General features: G+C 43.9%; 1 protein-coding gene across 1 annotated transcript in view; it reads right to left on the bottom strand.

The window, feature by feature from the left end:
- LOC115477651 (homeodomain-interacting protein kinase 2-like) overlaps positions 1-21,164 on the bottom strand; it is an 88,099-nt gene extending 66,935 nt beyond the window's left edge. Inside the window, exon 1 of the mRNA XM_030214668.1 lies at positions 20,597-21,164. Coding sequence (XP_030070528.1) covers positions 20,597-20,615 — 19 coding nt within the window. The 5' untranslated portion in view covers positions 20,616-21,164. The remainder of the gene's footprint in view (positions 1-20,596) is intronic.
- Between the last annotated feature and the right edge of the window lie 288 nt (positions 21,165-21,452).

Raw genomic sequence — 21,452 nt, forward strand, 5'->3', positions numbered from 1 at the left:
GTGCCGCTGCGTTGCCTGCCCCTCACGTCCTGCAGGGGCCCAGAAGAAATGTGGGGGGCCCAGGCCCCCGTGGCCCCACACAGCTACGCCACTGCGCTACAGTCTGTCGAAGAATAATTATTTTGTTTCACCAAACCTGGATTATTAAATTAGAGTTTGGTCTAGTATACGAAGTGGGATTCAATGGTGGAGATAATCGGCTAAATATTTGGAACAGCTTATGTTTATTTGCAGTATCTTAGAATAATAATATTTAATTACAGTATCTTAGAATAATAATCGTGGTTGACACCTGAGTCAACTATCATCTCTTCCTTCGGTCATCACCATTCCTTCTATCTTTGCATCCTTCTCTTATTTGTTTCCCTTACAAACATACAACACACATATGTGTGTCTTACCGGGTGGGTTTGGTAAGATACAGTAGAAATGGAAGAAAGGGAATTACTGAATGCAGTGAATGTGAACAACCAGGTAGCCCAGATATGGATCTCCTGGTGAACTAGATGTTATGGGTATGTGCAGAAAAATGTTTAATATTCTGCAGCCCAGATCTAAAATTTCTGCAACCAAAAACTGGTATTTCGGTGACACGTTTCAGCCTCTGAGCACAAAAGCGGGTCAAGTCCACTTTATTGCAATGGCAAATATTGCCATCCAAGTTGTGAGATATATATTTCAGTACAAAGAACAAGCAATGCTTGAATCCGCTTAAAACTGTATGTATGTAGGTACGGACATGGCTTGATTTGGCCATAGAGGCTATGAATCGGTGCACAGATAAAATAATGGAAAATATGGACATGGTGCGCTTCTGCTCTGAAGGGCTCATTTAGATATCAATATTAACTTACAGAAAAGCAGATCTGCAAAAACTGTCGTCACCAAAGCCTCTACAAATGTCTGTACATATAAAATTATGGGGTCTTTTTACTAAGGTGCGCTGAAAAATGGGCCGATCCATTTTTTGGCATGCCTGTAAAGAAGGTCTTTTTAAAATTTTTGCCGAAAATGGACATGCGGCAAAAATCAAAATTGCCGCGTGACCATTTTGGGTCTGCGACCTTACTGCCAGCCATTGACCTAGTGGTAAAGTCTCGCGCAGTAACGACCTACGCGTGTCAAATGTCACTTGGCGCGCGTCCGAAAATAAAAATTATTTTTCGGCCGCACTTATCGGAATGCGCCCTAAAAATGAAATTACCGCAAGAGCTACGCGGTAGCCGGGCGGTAACTCCATTTTGGCGTGTGTTGGGCACGTATAGACTAGTGACGATCCTAGGTCGGCTGCCAGCCGGGGCAGATCGCTGATGCGCACCCCCCCCCCCGGGTGCAGCACGACACCCCCCCAGCGCATCAACCCCCCCCCCCGGTGCATTCTTGGCTGCTGGGAGCAGCCGCGCTCCTGTCAGCACCGCTGGTTCCCTGCTCCCTCTGCCCCGGAACAGGAAGTAATCTGTTCCGGGGCAGAGGGAGCAGGGAACCAGCGGTGCAGACAGGAGCGCGGCTGCTCTCTGCACCCCTCCAGCAGCGTGCACCTGGGGCGGACCGCCCCCACCACCCCGCCCTTGGTACGCCGCTGGTGTAGACGCTTACATGGCTCAGTAAAAGGGCTCCTATAAGCACTGAAACTGTGTTCTACATTGGCACAAGTGACTACAGAATTTAGATTATATTACCAGACCCATTTACTAAACCACATTAGTGGTGTAAAAGTGGGCTTTCATGGGAATTGATGTTTTGACATTTGTAATTGATTTTAGGTTATGCTTCATATAAGAAGATGAATAATGTTCAGCTGCTATTGAGTTTACTGATTATATTGGAAAGGTACGAAATGGTATTTAATGATTCTATACTCCAGAAATTTTGTAAACCATAGCAAGCTTGCATTGTGATCCACTAATTCAAAGATAAAAATGAATGTGAAAAGACGTTCCAACACAGCTAACAAAGGAGCCAAAATCAAAAAATAAGGTTTAAATCAGTAAAATTTAGCTTCGCATTCTTAATAAATGATATGTATAATGCTTATCACCTAGTCCAGGATCTAACCATTTGCCTTTCTTATTAAGAAAGGTGTTAGTTAGTTAGTTAGTTAGTTAGTTAGTTACTAAGCTGTTATAGAAGCACGTTAGCGTTTTTAGCACGCGCTAAGCACACTAATTTTTGGAATGCGCTAAAAACGTTAGCACACCTTAGTAAACAGGGTCCTTGGTTGGTTAGTTAGTTGGAGGCCCTTTTACTAAGGTGCGCCAAAAAATAGCCTGCACTGGTGTAGGCGCGAGTTTTGGACACACGCAGGTCTATTTTTCAGCACACCTGCAAAAAAGGCCTTTTTTTGTGGCCAAAAATGGATGTGCGGCAAAATTTAAATACGCACGCGTCCATTTTCGGCCCGAGACTTTACCGCCACCCACTGACTTAGCAGTAAGGCCTCCCACGTTAACTGGGCGGTAATCATCAGCACACGCACACTGCCGATTACCACCAGGTAAGCGTCACGCGTGCTTTGGACGCGCGTCATAAAGGGAATTACCGCCCAGGGCATGCAGTACACGCCTTAGTAAAAGAGCCCTTCAGTTAGTTATTGGTACTTATATCCCACATAATCTGAATTCCAATTATTCAGTCCTACGTGGCTTATAATAACAAAGAAACAAGTAAATTAATATATTATTTCAAGAAAGATGAAAAGCAGTATCGATATAGAAATTTTACAGTAACGAGTTGAGTAAAGGTCATAATATTTTTTCTATTCAGTAAGTTGTACAATTAATGCAAATTTTTTAGAAATTTGCAAAATTTTAAGTAATTGGTAATACATTTTATTTCACTTTGAATGAAATTCCACCATTTTGAACCTATGTGTGAAAAATCTCTATACTGTGCAGATTTAAATTTGATGTTTTTATAGCTGGGAAAATGTAGCACGAGATATTGTCTTCCTCTTATAGATGCATTACGGGCTGGAAGATCTATCAAATCCAGCATGTAATCCGGAGTCATACCATAAATTATTTTATAGGTGAATGTGCACGTTTTAAAGATGATTGTAGCTCTGATCGGAAGCCAATGTAATTTGGAGAGTAACGGAGAAGGCTCTGGTGAATTTTGAAGCGTTGAATACAAATCTAGCAACTGTATTTAAGGGAGTTTGAAGCTTCTGGGTTAGAGATTTGTTGTTCTCTAAATAAACTGCGTTACAGTAGGTCCAGCTGAGATAGGATTAATGTTTGCACAAGTGAACGGAAAGCAATAGATGGGGAGAAAGGTCTGATCCTTTACAACCTCCATAAAGACTTAAAAGCTTTAGGGTTCCTTTTACTAAGCTGCATAAGCACTTACGCGCACCCAACGCAAGACAATTCTGAGTTACCGCCTGGCTACCATATGGCCCAGCTGGTAATTTCATTTTTGACGTGCGTCCACTACGCGCGCGGGCAGTAATTGGCATTTGAATGCGAACTGACCATTACTTCCCGGTTAACCTGTGAGGCCTTACCGCTAAGTCAATGACTGGCGGTAAGGTCTCAGACCCAAAATGGACACGCGCCAATTTTCATTTTGTTGCACGTCCATTTTTGGCCCAAATGATTCTGCACATGGCCAGAACACGCACCTAAACTACTGCAGGCCATTTTTCAGAACACCTTAGTAAAAGGACCCCTTAGTTACTAAGACGTTGACCTGATCTTCGAATGTTAAGAATTGTTATATCAAGTACAATAAACTAACCTTTGCCCCCACCACATTAGGAGATGTCTTATCATTCAAAGACGATTGTCAAATGTTGTGGATCATGAAAGTATGTTTGATCCCAGAATATTTTAACAGCCATTTACATGGATATGGTAGAAAGATTTTCTGCACCAAGAAATATGCTATATTCATTTACGGCCAGATTCAAAAAAATGGCGCTCAAATTTAGGCACTGGGGAAAATCTGGGCTAAGCGCTATTATAAAGGGCGTACCAGAACACCCTTTAGAGAATAGGCTTAGCATGGATTCCTGCACAAGAACTTATGCCTGCTGAAACCTGAAACACGCAAGTTGGGCGCATAGGGCCAGATTCTAAATACGGCGCCTAGAAAATCGCGCGGAAAACATTTCCACCTAAGCATATTCTATAACTGGCGCCTAGATTTAGGCGCAGTATATAGAATATGCTTAGTTGATATAACAGTGCCTAAAACTACGCACCTCCATTTACGCCAATGAAAACGTGGCATAGATTTAGGTGCAGAGAGCAATATTCTATAACAATGCGTGTAAATTTTGAAACAACCATTTTTCCACCCATAACCATGCCCCTTTTTGCTTGTGCACATTAAAATGTGGGCACAGTGCGTTACAGAATACGCTTAGGGAGTTGTGCGCATAAATTCTAATTATTGTCAATTAGTGCTCATTATTGCTTGTTGCTATTAACACTGACTGGCTTGTTAAGCCAATTAACTTACGCGGGTTGTTACAGAATACGCTTGAATTTCGGCAAAAATCTCAAGGCATGCTATACAGAATAACCCCAGTATTCTATAACACTGCACTCAAATTTTAAGAACGCTTCTAACCCGCCCATACCCCTCCCATGGCCACGCTTGTTCACGAGACAATTTAGACACATGGTTTTACAGAATAACACACAAGTAGATCCACAAAATTCAATCAGTCTCTAGCACACAAACTGCCATTCCACCACGTAAACAGTCGGCACGCTTGTGCGGATCTGGTTAAGATGCACTAATTCGTTCGTTAACTTCTTAGCATACTTTAGTAAAAGACCCCCTTATCTGTCCACATAACTCAGTTCAATGATGATAACACATTGGTTCTGAAACCAGACTTCAGGACACAGCCAGATGGGATTTCCGGATATTCACAATGAATCTGCATGAGGCAGATTTACATACAATGGAGACAGTACAGAAGTAGCTTGCCAGTTGGAGAAGCAGGTTGAAAACTAGGGAAGCCAGGGGTCAAATTCCACCAAAACTCTGTGACCTTGGGTGAGCCACGTTACCCACCATTGCTTTTGGCAAAGAAACAACTCATGTACCTGAATGTAACTCCCTCACCTTGAGCTAGGATTTGGATACGGCTAGCCATAAATCTAAAACTCTCTCATGATTATACAATGTGGATATCCTGAAAACCCAATTAGCTGGGTGTGTCTCAAGCCTAGGGAAAGGTTACTATAGGCCAATCCAGTTCTAGATCCAACTTTGCTAGAAAAGACAGGAATAGATGTCCATAGATGGAGTGGGACAAAACCAGACTGGGTCAGCCAACTGGGTCAAGTGGCAACCCCCACCAGAAACCGAATGTGGAAAGGACTGAGAATTTTCCAAACACATTTCCTTTCTGAGTTAACTCAAAACTGAGTTGAGAGATGCATCTCGTTAAAAAATATTTTCCATAAAGAAAGCAACGTTTAATGTTTGCAGATAGTCTTATTAGCTTGCTTCCTGAAGGGAAAGGGGGGTTCTGAGATCATTGCATTTCTGTGTGTTTGTTTGTATCCCAAATATGTCAAGTGGGACATGAGGACTCTGACAGAGGTGATTAAATGCGTATCCGTACAAATGCACAGACCATGGACACACTGGTGCATTCTGAAAAACAGGCTCCATTATTTCTGGATGGAACTTGTTTTGGGAACAGGAATTGTTAGAAACAAAGTCAACTTTATTATTAACCTGTACTGAGTTTCTATTTCAGAATATGAGTATTTTTAAAATACGCAAAGCAAGCAGCAAAATCTTATACTATATCCTATCCTCGTAACCCCCCCCCCCTCCACCCTGTATTTTAATTGAGTACCTGGAGGCATCCATATTAGCATCAGGGTGACATTGTCAAATGTTTAATGAATCTGATTGGTAGATATTGTTAATAAGGTCATAGACTATATTACACACTGCATAAACCAGCCAGCTCCTGCTCCATATGAAATAAATTATACCTAAGTTCCAAACATGGTTGCCCCAGATCTTCTTAAGGGATTATGAACATGATGACCCAACAGCATAAAGAAGTTTATTGTTTGTTTTCATTTTGTTTTGGGTTTGTTTTTTTTGTTTGTTTGTTTTTTTTTTGGGGGGGGGGGGTTGTTGGTAAATCTGAGGCACTTCCGCTGATATTTTTGGACATATGAATTGTTATATGTCCAGAATTATTTGCCCCATTAAGTACAAATTAGTGCCAATTAATACCAATTAACATCAATAAAGTGACTCGCATAAATGCTTAACTTAGATATTTCAAGCTATACATGTATATTCGCTCGGTGACCCCACCTAAATGGAGAGTGCTTTTAAATATTCATACAGTTTGAAAATATTTAAGTTAGAGGTTTCAAATAATATTTTCATCACACAGTTGAATATTATCTCAGGGTGTTATTACTTGCTCTGTTCATATCTTACATATGGCACATTATGCAGAGGGCATATCTCTAACAAACAGCTACACTCAGTAAAAAAAAATCTGGAGATTAATTTTCCTTTCAAAATACTTATGAGTTTCTCATATCAATGGGCAGCTGAATGGAGATGATATTGATCCTAAATTCCCCTCCCTCTCCCCATCAACTACACAACACTGCAGTGTGATGCGCCTTTCAAGCTGGGTTTGAAACCAGTACATAGCATAAACCCAAACTCTTTCCTTACTTTCAATCTTCTATAGAAAGTGCTCCCATGTCTGCTGTACCCACTGGAAACAATTTGACAAATATCACTAGCCCCAAACAGTAAACTGATCCCAGAATATCACACCTATAATTCTACACAGACCCCCTACTATGCCAATTTATTTCTGAGTTCTGACTGGCAGTGCGGGTATAAAACAATCTATTTTATTTTTAGACGCAGTTACTTTCCATTTCGTCTTTCATTGCATTTGCTTCTCTGCTAGATATTCTATCAAACAAAGGTTCCACTGCATCCTTTCTGATCTAATTTACCTTAACCCACATTTCTGGTGAATATCTGTATTCGCCTTTAGAAAACTTGGTTTGTGAGTTTACAAGATAATCAGTGGTGACTGGAGAAAATCAGTCCCTTCATAATAGCCATCTCAGAGAGAGAAGCCCCCCAGAGAAACTACAGCCCCCCTTTTATTACATGCATAAAGCAGAAAGAACCCCAGGAAGGCAGTTATAATTACTGTCTGAATACAGATTTCTTTCTGTTACAAAACTATCTCTAACAGAAAACCCAAAGAGACCCGATTTTCTCCTAGAAATCTGTACTTTCAGAGAATGCATTTGTTCTTAAAACACCGGGGGGGGGGGGGGGGGGGGGCCCTTTCACTAAGCCACGTGTCTACGCGTGCCCAACGTGCCCCAAAATGGCTCTTACGGTAATGTCATTTTTGGCGCACATCTGATATGCACGTCCAAAAAATCATTTTTATTTTCAGACGCGTGCCAAGTGGCATTTGATGCGTGTAGGTCATTACTATCCGGTTACCGTGTGAGACTTTACCTCTAGGTCAATGGATGGTGGCAAGGTCTCAGACCCAAAATGGACGCGCGCCAATTTTGATTTTGTTGATCAAAAATTTTAAAAGGCCTTTTTTACAAGCGCGCTGAAAAATGGATCGGCGAGTGCCCAGAACCTGCGCCTACACTACCGCAGGCCATTTTTCAGCGTGACTTTGTAAGAGGACCCCTGGAATTGCAGTACAGATCACTTTATGTTATAGTCTAGATTTGTTTTCCCATCCCTTTGCTTCCCTCCTCCAAACCCCCCCCCCTCAAAAACTAAAGTGATCACTTAACATTCCAAGGACAAAGAGGAGTCTCCAGAAAGCAGGAGAAACTATCATTTGCTAGAGAGGGTGAAACAATCCAGTCAATCATTCTGCAGTGAAAGATATCTTTGCAGGGAGTGTGAATGAGAATGACATGGTCAATGCCCTCCTCCTCCTCATCCCTCCTAGAAGAGCCCTAATAATCTCTGAGGAATGCAAGCACAGAACAACAGTGGGGGGGGGGGGGGGGGGGGGGAGAAACTTCCTTATTACACCATCACCCTAACAATAATACTTCTGTACCCAGAAAATTATTTGGTTCCATCAGCTCATTGATCTTGTAGGGACAGTGAGGCCAAACAGTTTACAGAAGGATATAGATGAGTCAGAATTGCAAGCCAGTACAGAGGTAGTGGGTGCCCTAGGCAAGCCTTCAACCCTACAACCCTCTCAATTAACTTTCAGGCCCCTAGCATGCAGCCCCCACCCCAAGATTTTGATAATCAAACTCAACAGGATCATCACCCAAACATCCTATGAAAATACAGGTTAAACTATGATAGAGATGTTTAAATATCTCAAGGGCATTAACTTACAGGGAGTGAGCCTTTTTCAACTGAAGGAAAACTCTGGAACGAGGGGGCATACGATGAAGTTAACAATTAGCTCGTTACTCTACTATCCTGCTTAACTATTATCATGTTACCCAAGATCCTTAAGCAATACTAAATGTACAGTGGGGGAAATAAGTATTTGATCCCTTGCTGATTTTGTAAGTTTGCCCACTGACAAAGACATGAGCAGCCCATAATTGAAGGGTAGGTTATTGGTAACAGTGAGAGATAGCACATCACAAATTAAATCCGGAAAATCACATTGTGGAAAGTATATGAATTTATTTGCATTCTGCAGAGGGAAATAAGTATTTAATCCCTCTGGCAAACAAGACCTAATACTTGGTGGCAAAACCCTTGTTGGCAAGCACAGCGGTCAGACGTCTTCTGTAGTTGATGATGAGGTTTGCACACATGTCAGGAGGAATTTTGGTCCACTCCTCTTTGCAGATCATCTCTAAATCATTAAGAGTTCTGGGCTGTCGCTTGGCAACTCGCATCTTCAGCTCCCTCCATAAGTTTTCAATGGGATTAAGGTCTGGTGACTGGCTAGGCCACTCCATGACCCTAATGTGCTTCTTCCTGAGCCACTCCTTTGTTGCCTTGGCTGTATGTTTTGGGTCATTGTCGTGCTGGAAGACCCAGCCACGACCCATTTTTAAGGCCCTGGCGGAGGGAAGGAGGTTGTCACTCAAAATTGTACGGTACATGGCCCCATCCATTCTCCCATTGATGCGGTGAAGTAGTCCTGTGCCCTTAGCAGAGAAACACCCCCAAAACATAACATTTCCACCTCCATGCTTGACAGTGGGGACGGTGTTCTTTGGGTCATAGGCAGCATTTCTCTTCCTCCAAACACGGCGAGTTGAGTTCATGCCAAAGAGCTCAATTTTTGTCTCATCTGACCACAGCACCTTCTCCCAATCACTCTCGGCATCATCCAGGTGTTCACTGGCAAACTTCAGACGGGCCGTCACATGTGCCTTCCGGAGCAGGGGGACCTTGCGGGCACTGCAGGATTGCAATCCGTTATGTCGTAATGTGTTACCAATGGTTTTCGTGGTGACAGTGGTCCCAGCTGCCTTGAGATCATTGACAAGTTCCCCCCTTGTAGTTGTAGGCTGATTTCTAACCTTCCTCATGATCAAGGATACCCCACGAGGTGCGATTTTGCGTGGAGCCCCAGATCTTTGTCGATTGACAGTCATTTTGTACTTCTTCCATTTTCTTACTATGGCACCAACAGTTGTCTCCTTCTCGCCCAGCGTCTTACTGATGGTTTTGTAGCCCATTCCAGCCTTGTGCAGGTGTATGATCTTGTTCCTGACATCCTTAGACAGCTCCTTGCTCTTGGCCATTTTGTAGAGGTTAGAGTCTGACTGATTCACTGAGTCTGTGGACAGGTGTCTTTCATACAGGTGACCATTGCCGACAGCTGTCTGTCATGCAGGTAACGAGTTGATTTGGAGCATCTACCTGGTCTGTAGGGGCCAGATCTCTTACTGGTTGGTGGGGGATCAAATACTTATTTCCCTCTGCAGAATGCAAATAAATTCATATACTTTCCACAATGTGATTTTCCGGATTTAATTTGTGATGTGCTATCTCTCACTGTTACCAATAACCTACCCTTCAATTATGGGCTGCTCATGTCTTTGTCAGTGGGCAAACTTACAAAATCAGCAAGGGATCAAATACTTATTTCCCCCACTGTATATCTATATATATAAAACTCACCCTCAACGTTCTATTTGCACTGACGTCACTGAAGCCAGGTTCGTAAGTTCGAAGCTCTGAAGCCACAGAAAATCACAGTCTGTGGGCCCCGCCCTCGCGTCAAAACGCGATGTCGAGGGCGGAGCACACAGGGGGCGTGCCAAAAGGGCCAGGGTCACACATTCACATGGAGGCTGCAGGGGGGCCGGCGACATACGGAGACACAAAGGGACGGAGGGGAGCCTTGCTAGCACCCGTTTCATTGTGATTTGAAACGGGCCTTCCTTACTAGTTTTCTTATAAATTTCCACTATTCACAATGTAATGTAAGCCACATTGAGCCTGCAAAGAGGTGGGAAAATGATGGGTACAAATGCAATAAATAAATAAATAAATAAAAATTATTTCACGGAAAGGGTGGTGGAAGCGTGGAATGGCCTCCCGGTGGAGGTTGTGGAGTCGAGGACTGTGTCTGAATTTAAGAAGGCATGGAATAAGCACATGGAATCGCATGGGGAAAGGAAGAGTTAGGGGTTACAGAGGATGGGCAGACTGGATGGGCCATTTGGCCTTTATCTGCTGTCATGTTTCTATGATGGTTCTTTGAATTTGAGTAGCTGTCAGGATCTATTGTTTTGCTCAGAGTAAAGCTGCTCCCAGAAAGCTGCCCCCAAGTCCTGCCTAAGGGTTGGACCGGCCCTGAATGCATATGCTGAAAACCAAAGTGACTGTAAGGGAGGGGATTACTACAACACCAGTTTGAGAAACAGTTTTAGAGAATAATTATTCAAGGCATTTCCACAGCTACAAGCAGTGCTTTGCCTACAGAAATGTCCTTTCACAAAGGTGTCCTCCAGATATCTTAAGAACCAAGCCTAGTTGAGGGTTTTGAGAACTGTTTTGTTCACCACTGAGTTAAGGGGAAGGAAAGGGAAATAGGACTTGTTAACCTAGAGGTAACCGGGCAGCACAAAGCACGATTACCGCTGGGTACACTCCGGTGCTACAAAAATAAACAAATTTTTGTAGCGCAAGAAATAACAGCGCACTAGGGGTGTATAGCATGCTGTATAGCACATTATTACAGAATACACCTGCTCTGCACTTAATTTAGGCGTTGGGATTTAGGACAAGTAAAACTAGCCTAATAGACGTGACCAAATCTGGTCGTGTGAAGAGGCGCTCGGTGTATTCTATATTCCACGTAGAAATTTAAGCTGATTCTATAAAATTAAGGTGTACTTTAGAGAATATACCTAAGCACATTTTTTTTTTACCTCAGAGGGCTCTAGCACAGGAGATAATGTGCGTGCCAAAGATTAGCGCAAATAGCATGCAAATGTACTCGAATGGATGTTAATGAGGTCATTTCCTATTCCCGCCCAATACTCAGAGAACAGCGCACAAAACAAAGCCACCCTTACCAATGAAAAAATAATGCCAGCTTGGAGCAGGCGTTAAGGTGTTTGAAGAGAGGCTTTCTCACAATTCTTTCTTTAAAATCTGTCGTTTTTTTTATTTCTTTTGGAAGTGGAAGAAAGCCCGCGCAAGCCTGTAAGCGCCGGTACTAAGAAATAAATGTGTGCAAGTCCGAGCAAACCCAAAAGTGAAAGCACACAATGGCGCCCGCTTCCTGTACTTAAATATAAGCCTTCCAAGTAAAAAAAAAAAAAAAAAAACTGAAAAGCTTACATATAAAGGCGCAGAAAGCAGGCACTAATGTGTACTTCATTTTTGGGTTTGCCTGGCGCATGTACACTAGAGCTGAGCTTACCGCAGAACTCTTCTGCGAATGCACCAAGCATGTTCCCCCCCCCCCCCCCTTACTTTCACTTTTACAGCACGCATATAATTTGAATATCTTTTCCTTGCAGCACTGACGAGCTAGTTTTCTGCGCTGTTGGCTTTACCGTGGGAGCTCTGAGCTTGGGTCCAATAATTTGTAGAATTCCGACTAGGGGCAATTACGCATGTAACTGCAAATTAGTTCCAATTATAATCAATTATAGCCAATTATTGGCTGTTCATGCCAATTAGCAGCTAATTAAGCAGGGCCCTTTTTACTGCAAGTAAAAAAGCCTCCAGCACACATGGCCATGTGGTAAAAGAACTCTTACCGCAAGTCCATTGACGGGAAGCCCTTATCGACACCCACTGAGGTGGCAATAAGGGCTCTCGCACTAATCCGGCGGTAATCGGGCAGCGAGCAGCAATGCCCGACTATTGCCGGGTTAACATAGTAAATGACGGCAGATAAAGACCTGTACGGTCCATCCAGTCTCATTTACATGGTATGAGATACTTTGTATGTATACCCGAGTTTGATTTGTCCTTGCTTTTCTCAGTGCACAGACCGCAGAAGTCTACCCAACACTGTTCTTGTACTAAGTTCTGGAACTAACGTCGAAGCCCCTTAAAATATACACTCCAGCCCATCCCTATCTATTCAGTCACAATCAGGGCATAGTCTGCCCAGCTCTCATTTTGTTTCCCAATTACAGCCGTCGCCACCCAATCTCCGCTAAGATTCCGCGGAACCATTCCTTCTAAACAGGATTCCTTTGTGTTTCTCCCACACGTTTGATATTGCCGCACAAGCCTTTTCTAGGGGTTTTCTTTTTCCCCCTGGAAATGGTGTGCTCAGAGTGGGACTACCACCGGTGATTGCGTTGGCCCGGCGGCAGTCCCGAAAGAGCGAGCGGTAAGCCCACTCTGTAAAAGGGTCCCTTAGTTTTGCATTCATCTCAGAATAGTGCACAATTTTACACATGTAAATTTGGCGCACTACTTACAGAATCCGGGGGATAGGGGGGTAAGTCTCTATAGATCACGTAAGGTTAGGCACTGGTATGATGTTTGCTAACTAGTATGAGTGGAGGAGTGGCCTAGTGGTTAGAGCACCGGTCTTGCAATCCAGAGGTGGCCGGTTCAAATCCTGCTGCTGCTCCTTGTGATCTTGGGCAAGTCACTTAACCCTCCATTGCCTCAGGTACAAACTTAGATTGTGAGCCTTCCTGGGACAGAGAAATATCCAGTGTACCTGAATGAAAGGTGTGAGCAAAATCTAAATAAATAAATAACCACGCATTCTGTAACAGCAACTGCTTGCACAATTTGCCATAACAGAAAGCTGGCATAAGCCCACATTTGCATGTCTAACTTTAGGCGTGAACACTTGCACCAACTCAAGTGCCCTTTTACAAAGTGGGAGTAAAGGCTTACCATGAGCTAATCTGGAGCTACCACCAGCCCAATGTGGGCGCTGGTGGTAGTTCCAGCCCCAGTGCATGTCATTTCCCCCGCTAGGGAAAACAGATCCCTATTTTTTAGCGCAGCAGTTACCCCTCGGTAATCGGGCAGTGCCACGTGCTTCCTGGTTACCGCCGAGTTAGCACAAAAGCCCTTACCATCACCTCAATGTGTAGCGTTAAGTGCTCCCCCAGCATGGCCGTTCACTAAGTGAAATCTTACTTAGTAGCATAGTAGATGACGGCAGAGAAAGACCTGCACGGTCCATCCAGTCTGCCCAACAAGATAAACTCATATGTGCTACTTTTTGTGTATACCCTGACCTTGATTTGTATCTGCCATTTTCAGGGCACAGATCGCAGAAGTCTGCCCAGGACTAGCCCCGCATCCCACGATCGGCTCTGCCACCCAATCTCTACTAAGCTTCTGGGGATCCATTCCTTCTGAACATGGCTGTATTTTTTTTCAGCTTTTTCACCCACTGAAGTAAAAAGGGCCTCAGCGAACTTTTAAAAAAGTTCCTACCGCTAGCGCAAGGTCCTTATTACCACAGCTTAGTAAAAGGACCCCTTAGGCACATAAATGCTAATATTTTATAAAATGTGTACATAAGTGCTCCTGACCTTCCTATGCCCCTCCCAGGTCCACACCCTCTTTGCAGTTGCACGCTCTGGATTCTGCAAGCACAAGTTATAGAATAAATGGCAATTAGGCACATACTTCTAATTAGTGCCAACAAACATCAATTAAGACCAATTACAGCCACTAATTGGTCATTAATGCCAATTAGCAGCTAATTATGCAATTAAGTTATGCCTGAGACTGACATTCTATAACTTTTGTGCACAACTTTATGCTCTAAAGCATAAAATTGTGCATGCAAAATTACAAAATAAAGGGGAAAATGCTTCTTATAAAATCACCACAGAGCATATACACACCCACAAACCTGTATGCACTATGCCAAGCTGGTGTGCAACCCAGGTGTAGGCATCTTAGAAGAGAAGTTTGGGTGGAGCATTGGCAAAGTCATGAAGCATGTCCTTTGTCAGGGGTTCTCAACCCAGTCCTTGGGACACACCCAGCTAGCCGGGTTTTCAGGACACCCACAATGAATATGCATGAGACAGAGATGTGCATGCCCTACCTCCATTGTATGCAAATTTATTCCTGCATACTCACTGTGGGTATCCTGAAAATCTGACTGGCTAGGTGTGTCCCAAGGAATGGACTGAGAAACCCTTGCTTCAGGTTTTATGCATGTTATTCAATCTCATACATTTACCTCTGCCCATTTCAGCCAAATTTCGAACTGCTTTTGCACTGGTATTTTACAACGATGCATACATGTCTACGGGGCATTTTTACAAAAGCTTGCTAAGGTTTTGCACTCAGCACACCTTAACAGCAAAGATGAAAATGTGATAAGTGCAAAGGCTGTGTGCTAATTATTAGGTGCATGTACTCAGCAATTACAGGGTCAATAGCGCATGTGGATAAAGGGGAGCCGGTTGATATTGTGTATCTGGATTTCCAGAAGGCGTTTGACAAAGTACCTCATGAAAGACTCCAGAGGAAATTGGAGAGTCATGGGTTAGGAGGTAGTGTTCTACTGTGGATTAAAAACTGGTTAAAAGATAGAAAACAGAGAGTAGGGTCAAATGGTCAGTATTCTCAATGGAGAAGGGTAGTTAGTGGGGTTCCCCAGGGGTCTGTGCTCGGACCGCTGCTTTTTAACATATTTATAAATGACCTAGAGATGGGAGTAACTAGTGAGGTAATTAAATTTACTGATGACACAAAGTTATTCAAAATTGTTAAATCGCGGGAGGATTGTGAAAAATTACAAGCGGACCTTACGAGACTGGGAGACTAGGCGGCTAAATGGCAGATGATGTTTAATGTGAGCAAGTGCAAAGTGATGCATGTGAGAAAGTGGAACCCGAATTATAGCTGTCATGCAAGGTTCCACATTAGGAGTAACGGACCAAAAAAGGGATCTAGGTGTCGTCGTTGATGATACGTTGAAACCTTCTGCTCAGTGTGCTGCTGCAGCTAAGAAAGCAAATAGAATGTTAGGTATTATTAGGAAAGGAATGGAAAACAAAAATGAGGATGTTATAATGCCCTTGTATCGCTCCATGGTGCGACCACACCTCAAATATTGTGTTCAATTCTGGTCGCCGCATCTCAAAAAATAGTGGAATTAGAAAAGGTGCAGCGAAGGACGAAGAAAATGTTAAAGGGGATGGGACGAATTCCCTATGAGGAAAGGCTAAAGCGGCTAGGGCTCTTCAGCTTGGAGAAAAGGCGGCTGAGGGGAGATATGATAGAGGTCTATAAAATAATGAGTGGAGTGGAATGGGTAGATGTGAAGCGTCTGTTCACGCTTTCCAAAAATACTAGGACTAGGGGGCATGCGATGAAGCTACAATGTAGTAAATTTAAAACGAATTGGATATCGCAAAGTGGCACGGGATTGGAAGAGGGATCTAAAAGTTGAGATCACAGCTGATATGTTACAAGGCTACCTGCTATCCATTCTGCATAGGGCGGCATTCATGAGGCAATGGGAGCAGCAATATAAGTTTGCCACGCGGGCTTACATCGCACCAGCCAGAGCACGAAAGGCAGGTTTTGGAACAGGAAATTGCCCCAAATGTGGAGAAGAAAAGGCAACTTTGGGCCATATGTTCTGGCAATGTACACAGATTAGAACTTTTTGGAAGCGGGTTTTGGCAGAGGTCAATCAGTACTGGAAGCGGACAGTGGGAGATACCCCGCTGTTATTATTCGACGTTTATATCATCGCCAAACCGATCCCTGTGGGATGCACAGGCTTTCTTAGAAGGACAGTGTTAATAGGGAAAAAGGTGATTTTGCTCAGCTGGAGAGAGACTCAGGCGCCTACAAAAGAGCTGTGGAGAACAAAAATGACTGAACAGTTACACCTGGAACTCTGTGGACTCACTAAGGCTGCTCACTCAGAGCAGGAGAGGAACGCATTCTGTAGGGTGTGGGAACATTATTGGACTACCCTTCAGCCTAACATCAGGAAGAGGATTATACACAGATTGAAAGGGAGTGTGGAGACACCAGCGACACCTTTTGATACATCACAGAAGTGACATCAGACTTTAAATCAGATCTCAGAGGGGGGAGGGTGGGAAGGGAGGAGAAGGGGGGAGGGAGGGGGGATGGAGGGATTAATATAGGTAATGGACCACTGATAATGTATGCTTACCGTTATAGTAGCTATCAGGTCAGTTAATAGTTGTTCGGTAACATAGGAGAGGAAATTTATAAAGTATTGCTTTCTAATAGAGGCTGGATAGCTAATTGATGTTTAAGTACCTTTGTTTGAGCTATGTTGCAAATGTTCGATGTGATAACTTATCTGAATAAAACAGACTCCAGCATAAGGGGAGGGGGGAGGTGGGATATAAAATGAAAAAGTTGATAATAATGTCTGGGGAAACAAATGTGGAAGAATTCATTGTTTTTTGTGATTTTATATTCTTTCTCTGGAAATGATTGTTCCATTCACATTTGTATTGGCTAAGTCTTCAATAAAAATCATTGAAAGATAAAACGAATTGGAGAAAATATTTCTTCACTCAACGTGTAATTAAACTCTGGAATTCGTTGCCAGAGAATGTGGCAAAGGCAGTTAGCTTAGCGGAGTTTTAAAAAGGTTTGGACGGCTTCCTAAAGGAAAAGTCCATAGACCATTATTAAATGGACTTGGGGAAAATCTACTATTTCTGGGATAAGCAGTATAAAATGTTTTGTACTTTTTTGGAATCTTGCCAGGTATTTGTGACCTGGATTGGCCACTGTTGGAAACAGGATGCTGGGCTCGATGAACCTTTGGTCTTTTCCAGTATGGCAATACTTATGTACTTATGTACACGTAATCTTTATTTCAATTAGCATGAAGGAACTTGGGACTAGATTCTGTATATATGACGCCTAAAAAAACTGGCACTGAAAAAAATATATACCTAGGCATATTCTATAAAGCACACCTAAATTTCCAGACAGTTTATAGAATATGCTGAGCATAACTAAATTTATTCTGTTTACTAAGCAACGCAAGCGGCTGCCATGCGTTAATGCCAACACCGCCCATCCACTTTGAATGGGCTGGTTTGGCACTGCTGTCCGGCAGCCGCTAGCATGGCTTAGTAAATAGGGGGGGTTAGTTGCAGGCAGTTACGCCATGAAAATTTGGTGTAAATGCTGATGCCTAAATTATGCGCGGACCGGGTGTATTCTATAACAACGCTCATAGATTTTACAAACGCACATGATCCGCCCATTCCACGTCCATGGCCACATCCCCTTTTCAACTATGCAACTTAGAATTTACACGCATCACATTATAGAATACGCTTAAACAGTTGCGCGCATAAATTCTAATTAACGCCAATTAGTGTCAATAACTGCTTGTTAACAGGCACTATCGGCGCTGATTGGCTTGTTAAGTTACGCGTCCAAATCCAGAATACATCGGATTTGTGAATGCAACTTAAGTCACGCTATACAGAATCTGGGGGTAACCCTGCACTAATAGTAAACCTGCCAGTTAGCGCGTGGTATCGTCCGCTGTGAATGCAGTTCCTGCCTACTTTCTGCACCTATGACAACATGCAATATGCAAATTTGCCCACTCTAACCAGCATGACACTATGCCAACAGTTGGCGCACATGTGCGATAGGGATTTGAGCACACAAATTTGCACGTTATCCCCTTAACCCCTTAGGGCCTTTCCATTAGGGAACACTGTGGCCCAGTAAGATGACTTCACTACAACTGGACTTTCAACATCAGAATGAAAACTCGTTTGTAACTAGTAATTGGAAACCATTCAGTTCTTCCAAACTAAAAAGTGAGAACAAATTCTGCACTGAGTAACTGAAACTCTGCTACGCAAACTTCATTCAATGATTCCCAGGTCCGTTCTCAAAAGCCACATCCAGGTCCACTATGTTTGTAGCCAGATTCCTATCCAGGGACTTTTGCAAGTTCTGCTGTACCCTGTATACAAAACAATTTGACAAGAAGCTCCTCGTCGGAGTGTCCTGCAACACATTATTAGTGGACTGCCGACTAATTTAATCTGGTTATGCGTCCACATGCAAAGAGAACTGAATATTTATAAAACTTTGACTGTGTTTGTTAAGAGTATATGTTAATGTTATTTTAATGTACTTTACTATGTATGTTGATTGTAAGCTGCCTATATTATTTCGTTAGAGTAGAAATGATTTTAAATAAATAAATGTTAAAATTATAGATATCCTAAGAAGTAAACCTAGTGAAGGGTTTTGAGAATTGTTTTGCTCACCACTCAGTTAATTAAATCCAAGTACCACCGCATTGCTGCTGCCTTCTTGACCCTAAGCACTGCTCCCCACAGTGAATCCTACAAGCCCTTTATCATCACACCCCGGTTTGTGTGATGATAAATGGGCAGAATGTAAAAAGGATCTGACATCTTCTGTAAAACTTGAGACGAGGCTAAAATCAAGACAGGACAGCATAATACACATCTTTGCAAACATGCCTGATAATTCCCGCTGAAAGGGTCATTTGCTCTTTATAACACACCCGGCTATTCGGATCCCAGAGTGACTGTCCTGCATGGCGAATGCTAAGATCTATTCAAGGCTCTTAAGCAGCATTCCATAAAGCTTTACCATTACTCCCCATTTAGAGCTCATGTCTTAAGTAGCTTGTACTGGTCATCAAGACACATTTCAGACATGTTATCCTGCAGAAATGGGGGCAAATATACACTCGAGCCACACTGCGGGTCTCCAGCAAAGCCTACCGAGGAACAGAGCCTATTCCTGTACCAAAACCCATGAGAAAATGTGCAAGTTTGTGTATTACATGAACAAATCTCCACCGCAAGTTTTCTTTCAACCTCGCATATCCCTCCCCCCCCCCCCCCCCCCCCCTCAGTCAAATCCCCAGCAGAGGGCGAATTCAGGAGAAATTCAATTACCAACGCCGTTTCAAGTCAGGCCACTCCAGAAGCTTCACAATGAAAGAGCCCTTTTTTCGGCTATTTTAGGCAGCCAGGAATCGGCGTCCAGCATTAAACGAGAGAATAAACGTCTAGAATCATCTCGATCTTTTCTGTCCGTCCCTCCCCCACTAGACTCTGTTTCTTTCTACAGCTCCGTGTTTTTACAGGAGAGTATTTTTTGATAAGGGCACCTTAAAATATGTCCACCGAGAAGTACACATATAAAAAAGAAATACGCACACTGGCAGCTCTGTGACACGCATAAAGTGAGTTAATGTTTAACCTCGAGACCCAGACTGCTTTTTCCCTTCGCTGAGAAGTTTATCACTTTCGTTCCGGCAGATAAAACGTCTAGAAAGGCTTCATTCTTTAAATCTTAATTCTTGTTAACAAATGCGAAATGTGTATAAATGTATACCTATATATTTCAAACCCACAAAAAACGACTTCTTTTATCAAAAACTGTCCAAAATAACAGAAAACTAATTTGATCAGCAACATAGGAATAGTTTCTCTATAAGGCTGATCCTAAATAGAAACCGAGAGCAAGTGGCAATCGCAGACGCTGGAGAGGAAAACCTTAAGTGCTGGGGCAGCGGATTCAGCTAGAAAACAGGGGGGGGGGGGGGGGGGTCGGGGTACTGCTCCCCTCACCTAGACGCGACTACAAAAGCCAGAACTTTTCGTTTTTTCAGGGCCACAGATGGGAGCGAGGTGAGAAAGCAAAAGCACTTTATTCCCAGCCATTGGGGGATTCTGTTGTTGTTGGTTTATTTTTCTGCAGCCAGACAAAAGCTGCCAATTTTTTTTTTCTTTCCCAGTAAAGGCAGGTCAGATTTCTTTTTTATCCCTCCTGTAAGGAAATCAGCACTTTAATACCCGGAAGAAAGGGGGGGTCGAAAGATCAATATCTCTGGGAGAGGAAAGAGATTCGAGGCAGCGACTGCCGGGGAGTTTTTCATTGTTTCGTTGGGCTGATCGCTTTCAGGGTTATTAATTTCCCGTCCTCTTTTGGCGTGACAAAAAAAAGGAGGGGGGGGGGGACACCGAGAATTAAAACCGGTGCCTGAGGAGCTGCTGTGCCCTGGGGACTTTTATAGCCAATCCTTGTCTGAAGGAAGCCACAGCACAGCAGTAAATCATTCCGTCCTCGCTTCTACCTCGGCTCCCTTTGCTTTCTAGGGAAGGGAGGGTGGGGATGAAAGGGGGAACGTCCTTACCTCCGTACACAGGGGCCATCGGTGCAAGGCAGTCGGTGCTTCATGGCAGAAAGCGAGAGAGAGAGAGAGAGAGACGGCCGGATCCCTGCTGCAGCCCCGGACTTCAGTGGCGACCCTGCGCTGCCATCTTGGGCTGCAGCCCTCCTGAATGGATGATGAAGCGGGGAGCCCCTGTCAGCCTTCGAGGGGGGGTGGGGTGCTGGTCCGGGGAGCCCCTGCCAGCCTCCGGGCAGCCCCTGCCAACTTCCTGGTCCGGGGAGCCCTCCGAGCACTGATGATCCGGGGTGCCCCTGCCAGCCTCCGGGGAGCCGCGGACTGCCTCCTGCATGGAGCAGTCAGAGCCCGGCCGCCACAACCGCTAATGCTGCTGCTGCCTCCGCCGCCTGCATCCTCCTAGTCCTGCGATCCGGGCTGGGAGGGAGGGAGGCAGACCTCGGAGCCCGGATCCGAGCCGAAGGGGGCTGGCTGCAGGCTGCTGGACCCCGCCGCCCTGCACTTGTGGCCGGGGGTGCTGGACGGCACATGCAAACCCTCCCCCCGGTGCTCCCTCTGCCCCGTCCGCGATCACATCTAGGGGAGCTGCTGCTGCTTCTGCTGCTTCTTTCTGGCCACCAAAAAAAAAAAAAAAAAAAAAGTTGCATTGAGAAGCGGAGGGGGCGGGGCTAAGCGCCTTTCTTTTCTCTCTCTCTCTCTCTCTCCAAGTGTGCGAAGTAATCGAAAGCCTATCGCACGGATTGAAGGGCTGTCAGCGAGAAGAAAAGGCAATTCAAGGTAATGTCAGGTAATGGGCTCTAATGGTAATGCTGCCAGGCGAAGCCTCCTCTGCTCAGATTATGCGGAAACCTTGTTTAACAAA

Source organism: Microcaecilia unicolor, chromosome 9 (genome assembly GCF_901765095.1).
Source record: "Microcaecilia unicolor chromosome 9, aMicUni1.1, whole genome shotgun sequence".
In the NCBI taxonomy this organism is placed as follows: domain Eukaryota; kingdom Metazoa; phylum Chordata; class Amphibia; order Gymnophiona; family Siphonopidae; genus Microcaecilia; species Microcaecilia unicolor.